At 32.8% G+C, this 20,183-nt stretch overlaps 1 protein-coding gene across 1 annotated transcript; it reads left to right on the top strand.

The window, feature by feature from the left end:
• Positions 1-9,483: 9,483 nt before the first annotated feature.
• Positions 9,484-18,486, top strand: LOC139501451 (uncharacterized). The gene is made up of 2 exons (XM_071290527.1): positions 9,484-9,566; positions 16,120-18,486. Exon 2 carries the CDS (start codon positions 16,120-16,122, stop codon positions 18,067-18,069), a length of 1,950 nt encoding a protein of 649 aa, XP_071146628.1. The 5' UTR covers positions 9,484-9,566; the 3' UTR covers positions 18,070-18,486.
• Positions 18,487-20,183: the final 1,697 nt, after the last annotated feature.

Genomic DNA, 20,183 nt, shown 5'->3' with positions numbered 1-20,183 from the left:
TCATATGAAGCAAAATTTATCCAAGGGCTAAAAGGTACTGAAAGGAGAAAAATAATAAGCCCAGTCTTTTAATTTCACCTTTCGGTATATTGATGATGTGTGTCTCTTAATAATCACTTACATTTAATATATCCAAGTGAACTTGAAATTAAAGATACTACCGACTAATTTTCCTATAGTCAACTTTGCATTTCTGTGTAGCAACATCCCAGCGGCACCAGCATATGGAGTATATGTGTCTCAATTGATACGTTACTATAAAGCTAGCTCAAAGTACGTTGATTTTGTTGAACGAGGAATACTGCTTTCTCAAAAGTTGCTAAGACAGGGCTATGAATCAATCAAATTAAGATTATCACTCAGGAAATTTTACGGTCGCCATCATGAGCTGATTGGCCATTTTGACAAAAGTGTGTCAGAAATCATCATAATAACCTTTCAGCATTATAATTACCGACATGAACTAAGAAATAACACGACGGGTGCCGTATACCTCATCCTTTTGGAGCAACTGATTTCACTCCCGGTTTTTAATGGAGTTCGTGTTGTTTCTTAATTTTATTTATAACTGTTGATGTAAATGTCCTTTGGTATTGTGAGTCTTTGTTTACTCTTGTTTTTTTTTATGTTATTGTCTTCTTCGAGCTCTTGTGCATTACTTCTTTTTATCATGCCCCCGAATAAGAATAAATGTTATTTGGTCTATTTTTAATTACAATTTTTAAAACAATAAAATCGGCAAAAGGTTTGCAAACAGGTTCCAATACATGTGGATTTACGTGGGAAGTACAGTGTAACTGCCAATATTATGTATATCTCTGAGTCTGCGCTAAATATATATATATCTATATGGAGAATTTTATCACGGTGTTGTTAACAAAGCGAAAGAAGCACGTCATAATATTATTAGAATAATTGATTAACTCCGTTCAGAATAACGTTTTCACACTGCTACACAGCCGCAGATACTTCCAAATTTGAAAAAGAGGGCGGGGCAGATCTAACACCCGGAACACAATGATACGACCACATAAAATCGGAAGACAAAGGGGAGTTACTACCCCTGGAACACCCCTATATCCACCACCGCTACCTAACTCGACGATATTTTTTTGCAGTTCAGAGAAACGGTCTTGAACTAAATATCATGAAATACAACGTGTGTATTGAAATCACAGTTTTTTTTTATGGCATAGCAATATATATTAACAAAAATATATGAGTCATATAATAGGATATTCTGTTTATTTTAGTTAGAATTAGATTCTGAGTTATTTAGAAAACCTTTGAGATCTTTGGCAGTTGCTGGCTCATGCGGCCATATGCAACTGGTCTCCCAGAAATCGCTTTAAGATGGTATTTCAGTTAGTAAGAACCGAATTTTATTCGTGTTAATGATCTTTTTTAATTGTTGTTTGATGTTTCTTCATTCTTTATGTCATAAACAATTGATGGTATAGCACTGGTGTTGTGGAAGATATTTGCTCAATTGGATTGCATGACCTAATAACGAGTTGTTGACCTTGCAAGACTGGGGTGTATAAAATAGATGTTTTAAATTTTGTCGCTATTCGAATTTCCTAAAATGTTTTTTTTTTTTATAATGTGAAACAAATTTTAATGAACACTATTAGTACATGTAGTAATTTCTCATGTTTTTGCTTTTAAAAAAATAATCAATTTCTATTCTTATATATAACTATGGACTTAGTTTTCGGGCTGTAAAAGCAGTTGTTTTCAAAAACCCCGCTCGTCAAATCTGGTGGTCAAAATACATGGTTTTTCGTAACAATAAATCTTTTCAATTTACACTTGTTACAGAAACAGAAAATTCAAAGTATAACAATAGAACTGGGGTGTAACCTAGGTTTTACACTTATGAAACTTTTTCTAGAACAAGTGCCCCTATGAAGAAAAGCCTATTTCCGATTATTTGGATAAAGGATAAAGAGGGAAAGTGTTCAGAAACCAAATAGTACTTTTAATTCTTTCAAATTCTAATCGCATTGTTTGTTTACTGTTACATTAGATCATTTATCTTTAGAATGTGAAATGGTTCATTATAAAGTTATATGACCTTTTACAAAACGTTATGTGACATATGACCTTGAAAAACGACAATGAAGTGACTTTTTGAAAATCGGAAGTAGCTATTTTTGCAGTTGTTTTTTTTTCATTTACAATAACTCATAATCCATATTTGTTTGTAATATAAAAACATCAACTTCTAACTAATGACAACAAGTGATTTTCGAAAAACCGAAAGTGGCCAATTATCTCTTACGGGAAGTAACATTTCCTTTATTTGACTCGAAAGTATATAAAATACATTTACTGACTTCATTAGTATTAGAAACGTATGATTGGATGCCAACTTTAACATCGAGTAAACAGGAACTAGTGTAACGTGTAACCGGGCGGGGACGTTTAGATATTTTTATCCTCGGGTTCGTACCAGTTTCCTGGATTTTGAAAAGCATTTCAAAAGTTCATACGTCAATAAAAAGTTTACACTATCACTATCAAATATGAAAAAAACACTACACTACATAAAACGAATTTCAACACCTATCAACCTAACCTGAACCTGTTGAATTAAAACTGTTTAAAACCCTTTCAGTCCTACTGATTGAAACTATAGTCTGAAACCTAAATGTATGGAACTGGTTTGTAACCTAAATGTATGAAACTGGTCTGAAACCTAAATGTATGAAACTGGTGTGAAACCTATATCTATGGAACGGGTCTGAAACCTAAATGTATGAAACTGGTTAGACGGTTTGGAACTATTGTCTGAAACCTAACTGTTTGGAACTGGTCTGAAACCTAAATGTTTGAAACTGGTCAGACGGTTTGGAACTAGTTTGAAATCTAAGTGTTTGGAACTGGTCTGAAACCTAAATGTTTGGAACTGGTCTGAAACCTAAATGTTTAAAACGGGGCTAAACCTGAATAAAACGAATGTATGGAAACTATTCAATCTGTTGTAAACTTTCGACGTATGAAACTTTATTAAAATATATTTATAAAACTGTTGGAACAGTGTAGCACTAAGGTATGGTTTAACAGCAAACATTCACTGCAATAGTGAGAGATGTGGAACGCAAAACCTTAGCACTAACCCAGTTTATACAATTTCTACGGAACCGAAACAACTATCTATATCTTCTCAATAGGTTTGAAACACTCCACTTTGTTTGACTAATCTTGCTACTCGTCTTAAAATATTAACTGTCCTACCTTTTTCTTCTTCTTCTTACAACGTCTCCGATAAGAATGACAACTTACACTGAAAAGCTACCCACTATTTATACTTCAGACGCGGACCTCGAAGAGAGCACACTATAACCACTGTACAGGTCAAGCGTCTGATAGCAACCGAGGATGAAGGGATGATTTTAGATACAGTTTTCAAAGATAAAAAAATTAAATGGTAAACTCATAGAGATATCGGAAAATATATAACTGTAGAACTATTATAATATTCTTAAACTGTAAATTCGTAACACTAGATTCTTTCAACATGTTCAACTACTTTGGAAATTGATGTTGAAAGACCTTCAATTGTTCTCTGGGTTTTAATTTTACATTGTTTCCTTTAACAGGCATCGTTAGAATACTTTCCAAGAGCCAGTAATTCAGTGGTTGCCGTTTCTTGCTGTGTTACATATTTGTTTTTCGTTCATTATTTTGTACCTGAATTATGACGGAAATGTTCTCGTTTGATGTTTTAACATTTGTCATTTCGGGGTCTTTTATATTTTACTATGCTGTATGTGATTCTTTGTTAATTGGTCACTTGTGACGAGTTGTCTCATTGGCAATCATATCTTATATTTGTATATTTGAATTTGATGTTTGGCCCACCAATTTCTTCAGAAAATGCTTGTACCAAGTAAGAAAAATTTATAATTAATTTCTATTCGTTCTGTTTGTTGATAAAGATTGGTTTTATCAGTGTTGATGGACTCTCACTATTTTAATTAACCTTACAGTTTTGTAAACTTTTTTTTATTATATTGATGTATATTAGAAATTACACTAATGCTAATCTTTTCTACACTTTATGTACTATAAGTCACAGATTATTGAAAAGTATTTTAACAATTTCAATAATGAAAGTATCTGTAGGTTTTAAAAAATGTGAATAAATTAATCACAGATCGTGACTTTCATGACAAAAGCCTATTGGTGAAGTATTTTTTAAAGTGAGGTTTTCCCCAAACGCATGCGAACCTGATTCTTCTATAAGAGATCTTTTGTTGTCGTGAACATAAAAATGTGGTAATGAGATCTTACGAAAGGAAACAACTTCTTGACAATTAATTGTTAAAAAAAACAGTGAACATGATAACTTTTTATGCATGAAAAGTGGATCTTACATAACATTATTATACTTTAAAGAAGACAACACCCATATTAACCGTACCAGTTTTCTATTCCTAAACTGATATTACAAAACGAATTAAAGACGTTCTTCATACCGAGATCATCATTAAAGGCATCCTATTCAGCATCAGTTTTGTGTAAAAATATTATTTAATTATAAATTGAAAATTCAGCCAAAAATTGATTTAAATTTTGGAAAGAAAACGTCCATCGTAGATACCCTTCCAGTTTTAGAATTATAACATTATGTCTAATGAATTTATTTCAAGTAAATTAATTTTAAGAAAAATCACATATCAAAGTCGTTTGCACAAAATTCCGTATAGCGGGTTATTTTCGCTGGTGTAAAATTTCGCGATTTTTATTAAATAAGGCGGTTATTATTTTGTGGATTCAAATCTTTATACTTCTGCATGTGCACTTTTAAATTAACGAAACTTATTTTGGCGATTTTTTTCTATTCGCGAAAATAAGCAAATATTTACACCACGCAAAAATAACCTGCTTTACGCTATTTGTTTTGTGCAAAAAAATTTCACCCCATTATTTATTGCTAAGTTTTGCATGTCTATTAGAACATTTAAAAAACATTTGAACTGTACATAACAGTGAAAATACATTTGGTATTCCAGATCTTTGTAAAAAGTCAACAGTGAGCAGAAAGGTAATGAACTATGGTTTTGTCAAAGACACATCTCGTCCTTTTTCTAAAAAAAGATCGTCGGAAGATTCCACGTCCTTGTTGACAAATATTACGTTTTTGTGCTTATTTGTTATGTATTTGTTTTTTTTTATAGTGATTAAGACTATATAGTGACTAATACTTGTGGCTATTTTTAGCTTGCTCTTCGGTATGAGTCGAGGCTTCGTGTTGAAGGCCATAATTTGATCTATAATTGTTTACTTTTTACACATTACGACTTGAATGGAGATTTGTCTCATTGGCACTCATACCACATCTTCATATTTCTATGTTAAACTGCTTCTACTTCAATTTCAGATTTCGAGAAAAATTCACTTTATTTCTTTAATCATGTACACGAAACAATGGTAACCAATTTGAATACGTCACAATTTTATTTAAGAAAATCTTAATTAAATGAAACCTTGAATTGAAATACCTTATTTAAAGTTCATCGTATTATATAAACCGGGTCATATGATCCAGAAGTAGCAGATTTATTTAGACATCTGGAAAAAAGTAGGTAATTTATTATGTAAATATAGCCATTTCTACTTAAAAAGAGATTATTGTATGAATTTAAAAACTCTTTAACTATAGTCTATTGTTCTAGATTGTGCTAGTGCAGAATCAAGTATGTTCAGAAAAAGCTTTCGGAAAGTGTAAGACATAAATTCAATCTATATCTCTGAACTTGCAGCACATTTTAACAACAGTACCTATGTACAAGTCTGCCTTATAATTGACAACGGAGTAACATTATAATATATACACTAACATATCTATTTTTTCGATAACTATATTTTTCAATTTGATTCACATGGATTTATCTTTGCTGCCATTGTAAGTATATGTGTTATCAAATCTTGCTCCTATATCCTTTTTGCAACATGTATTTTGTAAACTGAATAATGTTTCCTACATGTATGTTGTTATCCAACATATTCAGAATGTAGATCAAAGAAAAACAAATAGATTATAAATAATAATTATTGCGAACTAGGTTAACCCTTTCCACTTAGTAATTTTTTGGTCAATCTATATAAACTTTTGCCAGTTATATTTTCCCATTGATTCAATACGATAACGTTTAGATTTCCTCAATCACGGCCGACACTCGGCTAACCGAGAGATTGGGCGGTTAATCTATATTGAGTATGCGGCTATATAGGAGATTGGTCTGTTAATGGGGTTGGTTATACGTCTGTTAAGAGTAAAACGCACAATTTAATGTTAAACTCTATTAAATATAAAGATTTTTGGCATATTGTAAGAACCAAATCAAAAAAAGAAAACTGTCTGACAAAATGATATCTATCATAGAACATTTTCCACTTGTAAAAACATTTCACAGTCTACGCAGTTTTCAGTAAAATCAAAAGGCGTCGCGCAAGTATGTAGTATTTATGCTTATACGCATAGCAATTTTTTTTTTAATAAGAGTCGGAACAAACAATTTTAGATATCATTTAAAGGACACAAAATAGTACTTTGGTTCTAAAACATAAATTTACATTGGTAAATATTTCATGATTGTAATAAAAGTGAATATTACGACGTTTTAGTGAAAATTATTGGAATAAAGTCTGTTAATGGGTTGAACAATTGAAATTGTGTCAGTTAAGAGTAATTTAGCCACAGTTATTTTTGCTTCCTTTATATTGTCCTATAGAAAAAGTTAAGAATGAGATGTTCCTGAGTAAAACAAAATGATAATACGGTGCAACAGTATCCTACGGAACCGAATTAGCGCAATACATTTTTTTTTTTAATTTTTCGTCCTAAATTTGCGTTACAACGCAAACCTTTTGCATTATAATGCAAACCTTTGCGATAAAACGCAGACCTTTGCGTTGTAACGCAAACCTTTGCGTTATAACGCAAACCTTTGTGAAATAACGCAAACCTCAAATATCTTGATTTCAATTGTTCATTAAGTTTTGTAAAAAATGTCCCTCTGTCATTCATTTCGGTTGTGATTTACTAGTAAGAGCATTTTTATTTTGACTTTCTTAGCATTTTATTGAAGGGTGTGTCACATCAATAAAGTGTGATATGGATTGGCCACTGGAATACGCATGAATTTATTATTAACGTTTTCAATCAGCCTCAATTTTTGTGTCTGTTCAAAGTAGCACGTTCTCAAATCCGACTGAAAGTGTCTTTCTAATACAACACAGGGTACATATAACGTGTTGTCATTCTCATATTCACATGACATTTGTCACTGGACGTTTAACCCTAATTCGTAAGCATCGTCCAATTGGTTCTTTATTTCTATTACTTAATCATATGTTGTTTACAAATCATTCTCAAGTAGTAAATGGAAATGAGCGAATGCAGCTACATTTGTTCATCTTGAGTTTTAATACATTTTATTCCGTTTAGTTCCTTTCTTCATAAGTGTAGAGGAGAACGGCAGTTGTCCGCATATAAACTTCTAGCATTTGTCACCAATTAAAGTAAATCGAAATCTGTTACTGTTTCAACACCCAGGGATGTTTCTTAAACAATTATTATTTTTTCTCTCTTTTTTAGCAATGCATCACTCTCTACTATCCTTATCTATTATTCTATATTCTGCTACTCCATCCAGATTATCGTGTATACCATGAGGGTTCGGATGGGGGGGGGGGGTGTTATTTCTGTATTCTTTAAATTGTTATGTCACGTTTCCTCCGTGACTTTTTTTCCTTTTTCCTTTTATTTATCTTAATCATTATTCTTTCTCTATTCTTTATATTTTAGCATCCCAATATATTTTACTTACTGATGTTTAGTTACATTACGATGTTTATCTCTGATCTATATACTGGTTACCTATGTAGATGACAAATTGGTGTCATTCATGCCAATTAAACAGAATCCACATGACATATGCGACCATTCTTGGATGAAATTAACATTACTTTAATATTACACTTTTTGAAACGGTTTTTATCAATTTTCAATTTCCATTGTTTAAATTGTTCATTGTTCATGTGTTATTTCCGTATATTTTATGTTTCATTGCTCATGTGTTGTTTCCGTATATTTTAGCCGCTCGTCTTGAGCCTTACCATTTGATCCGATAACACCCCATATAGCAATAAAATTGCCATTTATAACTCTTAACAGACCAATTAACAGACTGGGTTTTATACATCCGACCCATTAACAGACCAGGTTTTAAATAAAGATTGATTTATGTCACCAAAATACAGATTTTCGTGAAGATTTTTTACACAATGATTTCATTATGGTTAACAAACATAATGCCTGTCTTTTCTCGATGTTCAAAATATTGCATGCACGTAAATTCAACCAACGTATCATTTTGTGTACAGTTTGTGTGTGTAAAATGTGTATAAATTTATTGATTTTTTCATTTTATAGATCGTACATTGAAGCTAGAAAAATAATAATTACACCACTGGATTCATTACATTGAATTGTTTTGTTAGACATGAATATTTTTTATGATAAAAATATATCTAAAAAGTTATACAATGAAACATGCTGAACTTTCAATGATTTTTTCGATAACACCTGATTAACAGACTTTAGCCAACCCGATTAACAAACCAACCGCCGATATAGCCGCATACTCAATATAGATTAACCGACCAATCTCTCGGTTAGCCGAGTGACGGCCGTGTCAATGGGAAATCCATCTTTATTTATTTAATTTACTGAGTGAAATATTGAAGAACTTAACTCACCAAACTTGACGTGAAGAATATATTTTCAATCTGTGATTCAAACATTAAAAGTTTCTATCCTATGGATTGTTTTTTTTATCTTTGACAAACAAAAGCTGGAAAATGACGTCTTTAAATCAAGAACTTCTTAAAATGTATCTATTCTTTAACTAAAAAAACTCCAAAAGAATGCAAATTTCATTAAAAACGTACTAGACATGTTGTCAGAAATCCAACTGTTTATGATGAAAACATTGTTCATATGGTACAGATTTAAACAAAAACAGTTTTCAGAAAAAGGTATTCAAAGGTTTTGAGACGATGCGAATACTAAACGTTAGAATATGAATAAATATCTTTACCCAATGAATTCAAATAGCAAAAACTATGCAATTTAACAAATATATAATTAATAAGCTTCATGTAAATTATTAAATAAGGAAATATAAACTTTTATGTTTTATACAAGGAAAATAAAAAGGACATAATAATCATGTCTGCTACACTTGTAACCCTTGAAACTTTAACACGATTAAAAATGTCGACATATGGGGGTGGGTGGGTTCAACTCCTGGAACACCGATTACCCTTGGCCCTTTAATATATTTGATGTGGAATTTTTTTTTTCGTTTTTGAATTATATAATTTTGAGAATGCTCTTCTGTATTTGTGATAATCTAATTCGAATAGATAAGATTTTCCTTTGTAGGGACCCCAGTCTTTTAACAAAGTAGTATAGTTATGTTTGGACACCCCTATGCATATCTGAATAACTATAACAGATAATTGTATAGCTATTGTTTGATGAACTAGAGGTATGTATTTTTTTTTAAAACTTCGGTATTTGTATTGTTAAAGTGGCGATTCCTGATAAATCAAGCGTTCTTGTTTATTTTTAAATCCTGTCCCTAGTGTAATACTAAATGAAAATGTAAAACCATTCATGTCTTTCAAAAAAGAGGGAAAAAAACCCAGTCCATTAAATCAATTCGGGGAATAGATTTATGCGCACTTGACATTCAATATTTGCAAAACATGATCTATTAAGCTTTAACATGATAATTATAGAAATTCCTAAAGATTACTGATGAAAACGCATCATTTAGCAGTTAGCCGAAAAATATCATAATTATTTTGCTGAAATATATTTTGAAATCTTATGGACTATGTGTGATCACACTCTGCCGAAAGTCCATAATCAAACAAAATAAGACAAATAAATGCTTCTTTTCGCCGTATACGGTGCAGGAAATACTCATCCTTCCAGAGCAACTGATTTCACTCCCGGTTTTTAATAGAGTTCGTGTTGTTTCTTAATTTTTATTTATAACTGTTGATGTAAATGTCCTTTGGTTTTGTGAGTCTTTGTTTACTCTTGGTTTTTATTGTTCTTGTCTTCATCGAGCTCTTGTGCATTACTTCTTTTTATCATGCCCCCGAAAATGAATAAATGTTATTTTGTCTATTTTTAATTACAATTTTTAAAACAATAAAATCGGCAAAAGGTTTGCAAACAGGTTCCAATACATGTGGATTTACGTGGGAAGTTCGGTGTAACTGCCAATATTATGTATATCTCTGAGTCTGCGCTAAATATATATATATCTATATGGAGAATTTTATCACGGTGTTGTTAACAAAGCGAAAAAAGCACGTCATAATATTATTAGAATAATTGATTAACTCCGTTCAGAATAACGTTTTCACACTGCTACACAGCCGCAGATACATCCAAATTTGAAAAGGAGGGCGGGGCAGATCTAACACCCGGTACACAATGATACGACCACATAAAATCGGAAGACAAAGGGGAGTTACTACCCCTGGAACACCCCTATATCAACCACCGCTACCTAACTCGACGATATTTTTTTGCAGTTCAGAGAAACGGTCCTGAACTAAATATCATGAAATACAACGTGTGTATTGAAATTATAGTTTTTTTTTTGGCATAGCAATATATAATGACAAAAATATATGAGTCATATACTAGGATAATCTGGTTATTTTAGTTAGAATTAGATTCTGAGTTATTTAGAAAACCTTTGAGATCTTTGGCACTTGCTGGCTCATGCGGCCATATGCAACTGGTCTCCCAGAAATCGCTTTAAGATGGTATTTCAGTTAGTAAGAACCGAATTTTATTCGTGTTAATGATCTTTTTTAATTGTTGTTTGATGTTTCTTCATTCTTTATGTCATAAACAATTGATGGTATAGCACTGGTGTTGTGGAAGATATTTGCTCAATTGGATTGACCTCCTAATAACGAGTTGTTGACCTTGCAAGGCTGGTGTGTATAAAATAGATGTTTTATATTTTTTCGCTATTCGAATTTCCTAAAATGTTTTTTTTATTTGATAATGTGAAACAAATTTAATGAACACTATTAGTACATGTAGTAATTTCTTATATTTTTGCTTTTAAAAAAATAATCAATTTCTATTCTTATGAATAACAATTGACTTAGTTTTCGGGCTGTAAAAGCAGTTGTTTGCAAAAACCCCGCTCGTCAAATCTGGTGGTCAAAATACATGGTTTTTCGTAACAATAGATCTATTCAATTTACACTAGTTACAGAAACAGAAAATACAAAGTATAACAATAGAACTGGGGTGTAACCTTTGTTTTAGTACTTTTAATTCGTTCAAATTCTTATCGCATTTTTTGTTTACTGTTACATTAGATCATTTATTTTTAGAATGTGAAATGGTTCATTATAAAGTTATATGACCTTTTACAAAACATTATGTGACATATGACCTTGAAAAACGACAATGAAGTGACTTTTTGAAAATCGGAAGTAGCTATTTTTGCAGGTTTTTTTTCATTTACAATAACTCATAATCCATATTTGTTTGTAATATAAAAACATAAACTTCTAATTAATGACAACAAGTGATTTTCGAAAAACCGAAAGTGGCCAATTATCTCTTACGGGAAGTAACATTTCCTTTATTTGACTCGAAAGTATATAAAATACATTTACTAATTTCATTAGTATAAAGAAACTTATGATTGGATGCCAACTTTAACATCGAGTAAACAGGAACTAGTGTAACGTGTAACCGGGCGGGGACGTTTAGATATTTTTATCCTCGGGTTCGTACCAGTTTCCTGGGATTTGAAAAGCATTTCAAAAGTTCATACGTCCTGTTGAATTAAAACTTTTTAAAACCGTTTCAGTCCTAGTGTTTGAAACTATAGTCTGAAACCTATATGTATGGAACTGGTTTGTAACCTAAATGTATGAAACTGGTCTGAAACCTAAATGTATGAAACTGGTCTGAAACCTAAATGTATGGAACGGGTCTGAAACCTAAATGTATGAAACTGGTTAGACGGTTTGGAACTATTGTCTGAAACCTAACTGTTTGGAACTGGTCTGAAACCTAAATGTTTGAAACTGGTCAGACGGTTTGGAACTAGTTTGAAACCTAAATGTTTGGAACTGGTCTGAAACTTAAATGTTTTGAACTGGTCTGAAACTTAAATGTTTAAAACGGGGCTAAACCTGAATAAAACGAATGTATGGAAACTATTCAATCTGTTGTAAACTTTCGACGTATGAAACTTTATTAAAATATATTTATAAAACTGTTGGAACAGTGTAGCACTAAGGTATGGTTTAACAGCAAACATTCACTGCAATAGTGAGAGATGTGGAACGCAAAACATTAGCACTAACCCTGTTTATACAATTTCTACGGAACCGAAACAACTATCTTTATCTTCTCAACAGGTTTTAAACACTCCACTGTGTTTGACTAATCCTGCTACTCGTCTTTAAATATTAACTGTCCTACCTTTTTCTTTTTCTTCTTCTTCTTACAACGTCTCCGATAAGAATGACAACTTACACTGAAAAGCTACCCACTATTTATACTTCGAACGCGGACCTCGAAGAGAGCACCATAGCAACCACTGTACAGGTCAAGCGTCTGATAGCAACCAAGGATGAAGGGATGATTTTAGATACAGTTTTCAAAGATAAAAAGATCAAATGGGAAACTCATAGAGATATCGGAAAATATATAACTGTAGAACTATTATAATATTCTTAAACTGTAAATTCGTAACACTATTCGAGATGGCTTGTAAAACTAAGATTTATTGGCAGTATTGACCACAGCTTTTTATTATTAAACAAAAATTTAAATATGTACACATAGAGATTCAACGATATATATTGTTCAACTAGATAGATTCATAGATAACTAGATTCATAGATGTATAGATCATTTTTTGGTTACCTCTGGCAACCTACAGATAACTAGATAGATATATATAGATAGATAGATGTATGATCCTGGGATACAGCGATCAACTAACTTAGCTGTTGGATCCTGGGATACAGCGATCCACAAAATGTACTTTTAATATCACTAAAATATAGACAACTGTAACTGTAGTTTATCACACGCAGCGAAGTTGTCAAATTGATTAGGTACGGTATATGTCCAACTCAACCGTACCGGATCAACCGCCACTAAAGTGGGGATGAAGCTGCGATAGGACTGTGGCCAATACTGTTTTAAAATTACTTAAGATATACACATACTAGTACCAAATGTATCTGGATATGTATAAGAACCAGAATAAATAAACATTTCAAGCGCACCTTGCAAATTATTCAGAAATATATCATTTCCAAGGTCTGTCAAATGAACACCATCTTCCTTTAAAAAAGTACTGTTAGGAAGAATATCTGGATACTTTATATAATGTCCCCCATTCTTTAACACGAATGATGCAATGACACTATTTATCCTAATTCTTCATGCCATCATGCTATCCTGACTTATTGAATGACGCCAATTTGTTCTCGGTAAAATTTGAGACCAGACAATCGAACTATTGGGTAGATAACTTTGTACCTTCTCCAAGGTGGCCTTGATTTCATTCCTTAAAAACCCTGGTTTTGTCTTCCCCAAATCATTTCCAGCAATATGAAGGACAAGATATTTCGGCGCTTTTTCATATTTCATCAGTCTTTTATAGTTGATTCCAAATCTTTTAAACCCGTGCCACCATACCCTTGCCACCAAATTTTAACTCCTATTCTATGGAGACCTAAATTTACACCACCTGTTTTACTTCTTGCGTGTACAAATGCATTTCTTATCAAAGATGAGCCTACTATCCATACTGACACTTCTTGGCCTACAATTTAATACATGTATGTATTGACATGAAATATTCTAAATTACTTTACAATTTGTTGTTCCATTGTTCCGACTATTCATACAATACAATGTATTGTTCCAAAGATCCAACTCTTCATCCAATACAATGTGTTATTCCATAGATCTGACTCTTCATCCAATACAATGTGTTGTTCAATAGATCCAACTCTTAGTCCAATACAATTTGTTTTTCCATAGATCCAACCCTTCATCCAATACAATGTGTTGTTCCAGAGATCTGACTCTTTATCTAATACAATGTGTTGTTCAATAGATCGGACTCTTCATCTAATACAATGTGTTGTTCCATAAACCCATCATATCATCTAATACAAGGTGTTGTTCAATAGATCCGACTCTTCATCCAATACGATGTGTTTGTCCATAGCTCCATCTATTCATCCAATACAATGTGTTGTTCCATAGTTCCGACTCTTCATCCAATACAATGTTTTGTTCCATAGACCCGACTCTTCATCCAATACAATGTGTTGTTCAATAGTTCCGACTTTTCATCCAATACAAAGTGTAGTTCCATAGATCCGACTCTTCATCCAATACAATGTTATGTTCAATAGTTCCGACTCTTCATCCAATACAAAGTGTTGTTCCATAAATCCGACTCTTCATCCAATACAATGTGTTGTTCAATAGTTCCGACTTTTCATCCAATACAAAGTGTAGTTCCATAGATCCGACTCTTCATCCAATACAATGTTTTGTTCAATAGTTCCGACTCTTCATCCAATACAATGTGTTGTTCCATAGATCCGAATCTTCGTCCAACATAAGGTGTTGTTCCATAGATCCGACTATATATCCGACACAATGTGTTATTCCATAGATCCGACTCTTCGTTTAATACAATGTGTTGTTCCATAGATCCGACTCTTCATCCAATACAATATTTTGTTCCATAAATCCGACTCTTCATCCAATACGATGCGTTTTTCCATAGCTCCGACTCTTCATCCAATACAATGTGTTTTTCAAGAGTTCCGACTCTTCATCCATTACAATGCGTTGTTCAATAGATCCGACTCTTCGTACAATACAATGTGTTGTTCCATAAATCTGACTCTCCATCTAATACAATTTGTTGTTCCATAGATCCGACTCTTCATCCAATACAATGTGTTGTTCCATAGATCCGACTCTTCATCTAATACAATGTGTTGTTCCATAGATCCGACTCATGATCTAATACAATGTGTTGTTCCATAGATCCTACTCTTCATCCAATACAATGCATTTGTCCATAGCTCCATCTCTTCATTCAATACAATGTGTTGTTCCATTGTTCCCACTTTTCATACAATGCAATGTGTTGTTCCAAAGATCCAACTCTTTATCCAATACAATGTGTTTTTCAATAGTTCCGACTGTTCATCTAATACAAAGTGTTGTTCAATAGTTCCGACCCTTTATCAAATACAATGTGTTGTTCCATAGATCCGACTCTTCATCCAATACAATGTGTTGTTCCATAGATCCGACTCTTCATCTAATACAATGTGTTGTTCCATAGATCCGACTCATGATCTAATACAATGTGTTGTTCCATAGATCCTACTCTTCATCCAATACAATGCATTTGTCCATAGCTCCATCTCTTCATGCAATACAATGTGTTGTTCCATTGTTCCCACTTTTCATACAATGCAATGTGTTGTTCCAAAGATCCAACTCTTTATCCAATACAATGTGTTTTTCAATAGTTCCGACTCTTCATCTAATACAATGTGTTGTTCAATAGTTCCGACCCTTTATCAAATACAATGTGTTGTTCAATAGATTCGACTCTTCTTCCAATACACTGTGTTGTTTCATAGTTCCGACTCTTCGTCCAATACAATGTGTTGTTCCATAGTTATGACTCTTCGTCCAATACAATGTGTTGTACCATAGATCCGACTTTTCGTCCAATACCATGTGTTTTTCCATAGATCCGACTATTCATCTGATACAATGTGTTGTTCTATAGATCCGACTTTTCGTCAAATACAATGTGTTGTTCCTTAGTTCCGATTCACACAAAACATTCGGTGTAAATAACAATATAAATTTATTATTCTTTGATTCATAGTGCAATGACAATTTAGCATTACAAACAATAATCAATGATTAAAATAATTTAATTGAAGTGGTTCACATATTATTAGTAACTTTACTTATTTTAACAGATGGAAACTGACGAAAACATTTGCAGACGACTTTACCTTTGTTTGTGTGAGACAATAGGATCAGAGGAAGTTGTAAAAGCAAGACGGCAATTCTATGCGACAGTAGATTATTTCACAGAAAAGAAGCACTTTTCAATAGTTACTAGTGGAAGCAAGGCAGAAGGCTTACAACAAATGAAGAGTGATACAGACGTAATGGTTCTATTTAGATTGGTGAATGTGAGTGAAAATAGAACAGACGATTCGTTTCTTATTCCGAATAATTTTGTTATGGATACTGATGACTGTAAACCTGGTTTTACTCAATTAAAGGGAAACAGCTGTCATTATGATGCACTAGTGAATTGGCTTTCTACTCCATATGGACAGGAATTGCGGTTTGAAAGTGGACGTATACGACATTGGATTGTTTCGATCTTCGGCCTTTTTAGGCTTATGACCTTACATGGCCCATGTGCATCAGACATGGACAAAGATGTTGATATCACTGTTTGTCTGCGATGTCCAGTATTTATTCAACAAGCACAACCATGGATTAAAAGAGACCGTATTTGGCCTTCTCCGAAATTGGTGTCTAATATATGCAGTTATGGTACTTTATTGGTACCAATAGGTAGTAAGGATTCGCCAAATGAACATTTAGAATGGAGAATGTCTTTTTCCGTCGCTGAAAAACATCTGATATTTTCGTTTACGCATACTCAACTTTTATGTTATGCTCTTTTGAAACTTATGTTAAAACAAGTCATTGATAAGAAAGAGAAATTTAATGGATTACTATGTTCGTATTTCTTAAAAACCGTACTATTTTGGGTTTCTGAGGAATCTGAGCCATCCATATGGCGACCAGAAAATATATTGCCATGTTTTATGAAATGTTTTAATCGACTAATATACTACGTTTACTACAAATACCTTCCTCATTATTTTATAATCGAGAACAATTTGTTTGATTGTAGATTTAACAGACAACAACATCGCGATTTTTTAATATTTCTGAATGAATTGTATTTGAAAGGAATAATGTGCTTTAAAAATTGTAATTCGCTTTCAAACTTCTTCAGCAACATCCCTCTTGCGCCAAAGATGTCTGATACAGAAGTTGTTTGTTGTACATTAAATGCAATTATTCTTATGAATTCACGGTCATATCTCAGGTTAACAGGCATGTTTTGTATCTTAGGAACCCCGTCAGAACCATTAAAAATGGGAAAAGTATTTATCAAGAGAATTTTGAAAATAAGACCCAATGGATTCTTGCCATTTATTGTGTTTTGTTGGTTTTGTCAGCTGATAGGTAAAAGTATGGATAGTCACACAAAATGTTCAAACAGATATAGATATAAACTATTGAAGCAATTTTTGCCATACCTTTATATGGGACTTCATACAGATTCAGTTGCCAGTTGGATGTATTTAGCAACATATTACTATTGTTTTGGCCAGTACAGAACGTCTCTTAAACTTATATTCCATGCTTTGAAGGAATGCACCAATGGAAAACTATTCAACACAAAATGTACATTAACTTCCAGTAATATTTCTACGATTGAGAAAGAAGGAATACGACAGAAGATATGGAAAAGGAGACATGTTAATAAGCATCATGTCGTAAATGAGATAACTTTTTATTATAATTCTCGAGTTATTCCCTCAGAATTAGATGTGCAGGCTACAACAAAAGTTTACATACCTTCGAGAGTATACATTCATTTTCTAAGGTTTCTCTGTTTATATCGATTGAAGGAAGATTTTCAGTGTATGCAAGCAATTGATGACCTTCGGTTATCCGTATTTAGAACACATCTTGAAGAGCATAGATATGCTCTCGGAGAAGCCTACCATTGTTTAGCAACAGCTTTGTTGATTTGTGGACAACTGAAAGAGGCTCGATCTTATTTTTCTAAATCGAACGCATATAAAGAAAAATATAAGCGTTTTTATTTCTAATTATCATTCTCATATATGTCATGGATAAGATATAAGGCTATTTTGACGAAAAACATTCTCGAACATTGTAGACCATATTAAAGAATTCATGACAAAAATTCTCTGTTTTGTTAATCTTGTATTACTGATAATTTGGTCTGTTTAGTTTTGTCTATCTACTTTAGATTTTGCTCATAACAAAAAAGAAAGCAAAAAAGCCTCAACGCAAAATACATGAAATACAAAACAAAACAAAAGGATCTTGTCTTGCTGATTGTTTTGTTTTATTTAAGTTTCTATCTATCTGTATATTATACTTTGATTGTAAGACAATAATTAGATTTGAATTTCAGAATCGGCAACACAGTTTTTCAAGGTTAACAGTATTATGTATTATTTAAATCTGGGTTATAATAAATAATGATGTTAGATAGATAACTACTGTTAACAATTGAGAATCGAGTCTCTAGTTGAGACATTCAAATTAGGGACCATCTCAAAAGAGTATAATAAATAATTGATTTACTCCGTTCAAAATAATGTTGTCCCACTGCTACACAGGCGCAGATACATCCAAGCACATTGAACACCCAGGCCATGTGCTAACTTCCAACAATCTATGACTTTCATGAATTATTTCGATTCTAATAGCTAAGAACAAATACGGATATAAAAAAACTGAAGCGAGAGTTGGTATGCTTTTCTCACAACTTGGCGTCCGTTGTCCGTCGTCGTCGTCGTCGTCGTTAACTTTTTACATTTTGAACTTCTTCTAGAGAACCACTGAATGGAATGAAACAAAACATGGCATGAATGTTCCTTATAAGTTACTGACCAAGTGTTGTTACTTTGTAGCCGATCCATCATCCAAGATGGCCGCCATCGGGGGACTTAGTTTAACATAGGACCCTATGGGAAATGCATACAAATGACTTCTTTTAGAGAACCACTCAATGGAATGAAACCAAACATGGCATGAATGTTCCTTATGAGGTGTTGACCAAGTGTTGTCACTTTGTAGCCGATCCATTATCCAAGATGGCCACCAGCGGGGGACTTAGTTTAACATAGGACCCTATGGGAAATGCATACAAATGACTTCTTTTAGAGAACCACTGAATGGAATAAAACAAAACATAGCATGAATGTTCCGTATGAGGTGCTGACCAAGTGTTGTTACTTTGAAACCGATCCATCATCCGTGATGGCCGCCAGCGGGGGACTTAGTTTAACATAGGACCCTATTGGAAATACATACAAATGTCTTGTTTAGTGAACCACTGAATGGAATGACACCAAACATTACATTAATGTTCCTTATGAGGTGCTGACCATGTGTTGTTACTTTGTAGCAAATCCATCATCCGAAATGGCCGCCAGTGGGGGGACTGAGTTTAACATAGGACCCTATGGGAAATGCATACAAAAGTCTTGTTCTAGAGAACCACTGAATTGAATGAAATCAAACATAGCCTGAATGGTCCTTTCTTTATGAGGTTGTGTTGTTACTTTTAGCCAAATTTTATATTTTTTATATGATTTCAAAAACCCAAGTAGAATCAGGTGAGCGATACAGGTTCTTGAGAGCCTCTAGTACTCAATGTTATAGATAAAACTCAAATATTCTAATAAATCTGAAGCTCTCATGAATTATTTCGTGATTAACCGCTAGAGAAAAATCTGTTTAATTCGTTCAATTCTCAAACCAAACATTTGCCATTTTTAATTAGCATGTTGTTTCACGTAAGTTTCCTTCAAATTTAAATCCGACATTTTGTAATTAAGAAGCCGCTATGCACGTTGACTTTCTGAAATCAGTAAATATGCAAATAATGCAATAAAATAATAATAAAAAAACTACCTCAAAAATCAATTATATACAATATTAAACCAATTTCGATGGATCACGCAACAGAAAACTTTCAACTCTATCGTTTTTTTTTTATTTGTATGAAGTCATGTTTTGAAATGACTTAAATGAGCCAAAACATTAATGTACTTTCGCGGATTTTTATTTTATTTTCATTTTGTTGATTTCTATCGTATTCCTACACCAATAAAATTGAGAATGGAAATGGGGAATGTGTCAAAGAGACAACAACCCGCCCAAATAAAAAACAACAGCAGAGGGTCAC

Source organism: Mytilus edulis, chromosome 13 (genome assembly GCF_963676685.1).
Source record: "Mytilus edulis chromosome 13, xbMytEdul2.2, whole genome shotgun sequence".
Lineage (NCBI taxonomy): Eukaryota > Metazoa > Mollusca > Bivalvia > Mytilida > Mytilidae > Mytilus > Mytilus edulis.
The sequence above is the reverse complement of the archived record's forward strand: the minus strand, read 5'-3'. Positions and strand labels throughout refer to the sequence as shown.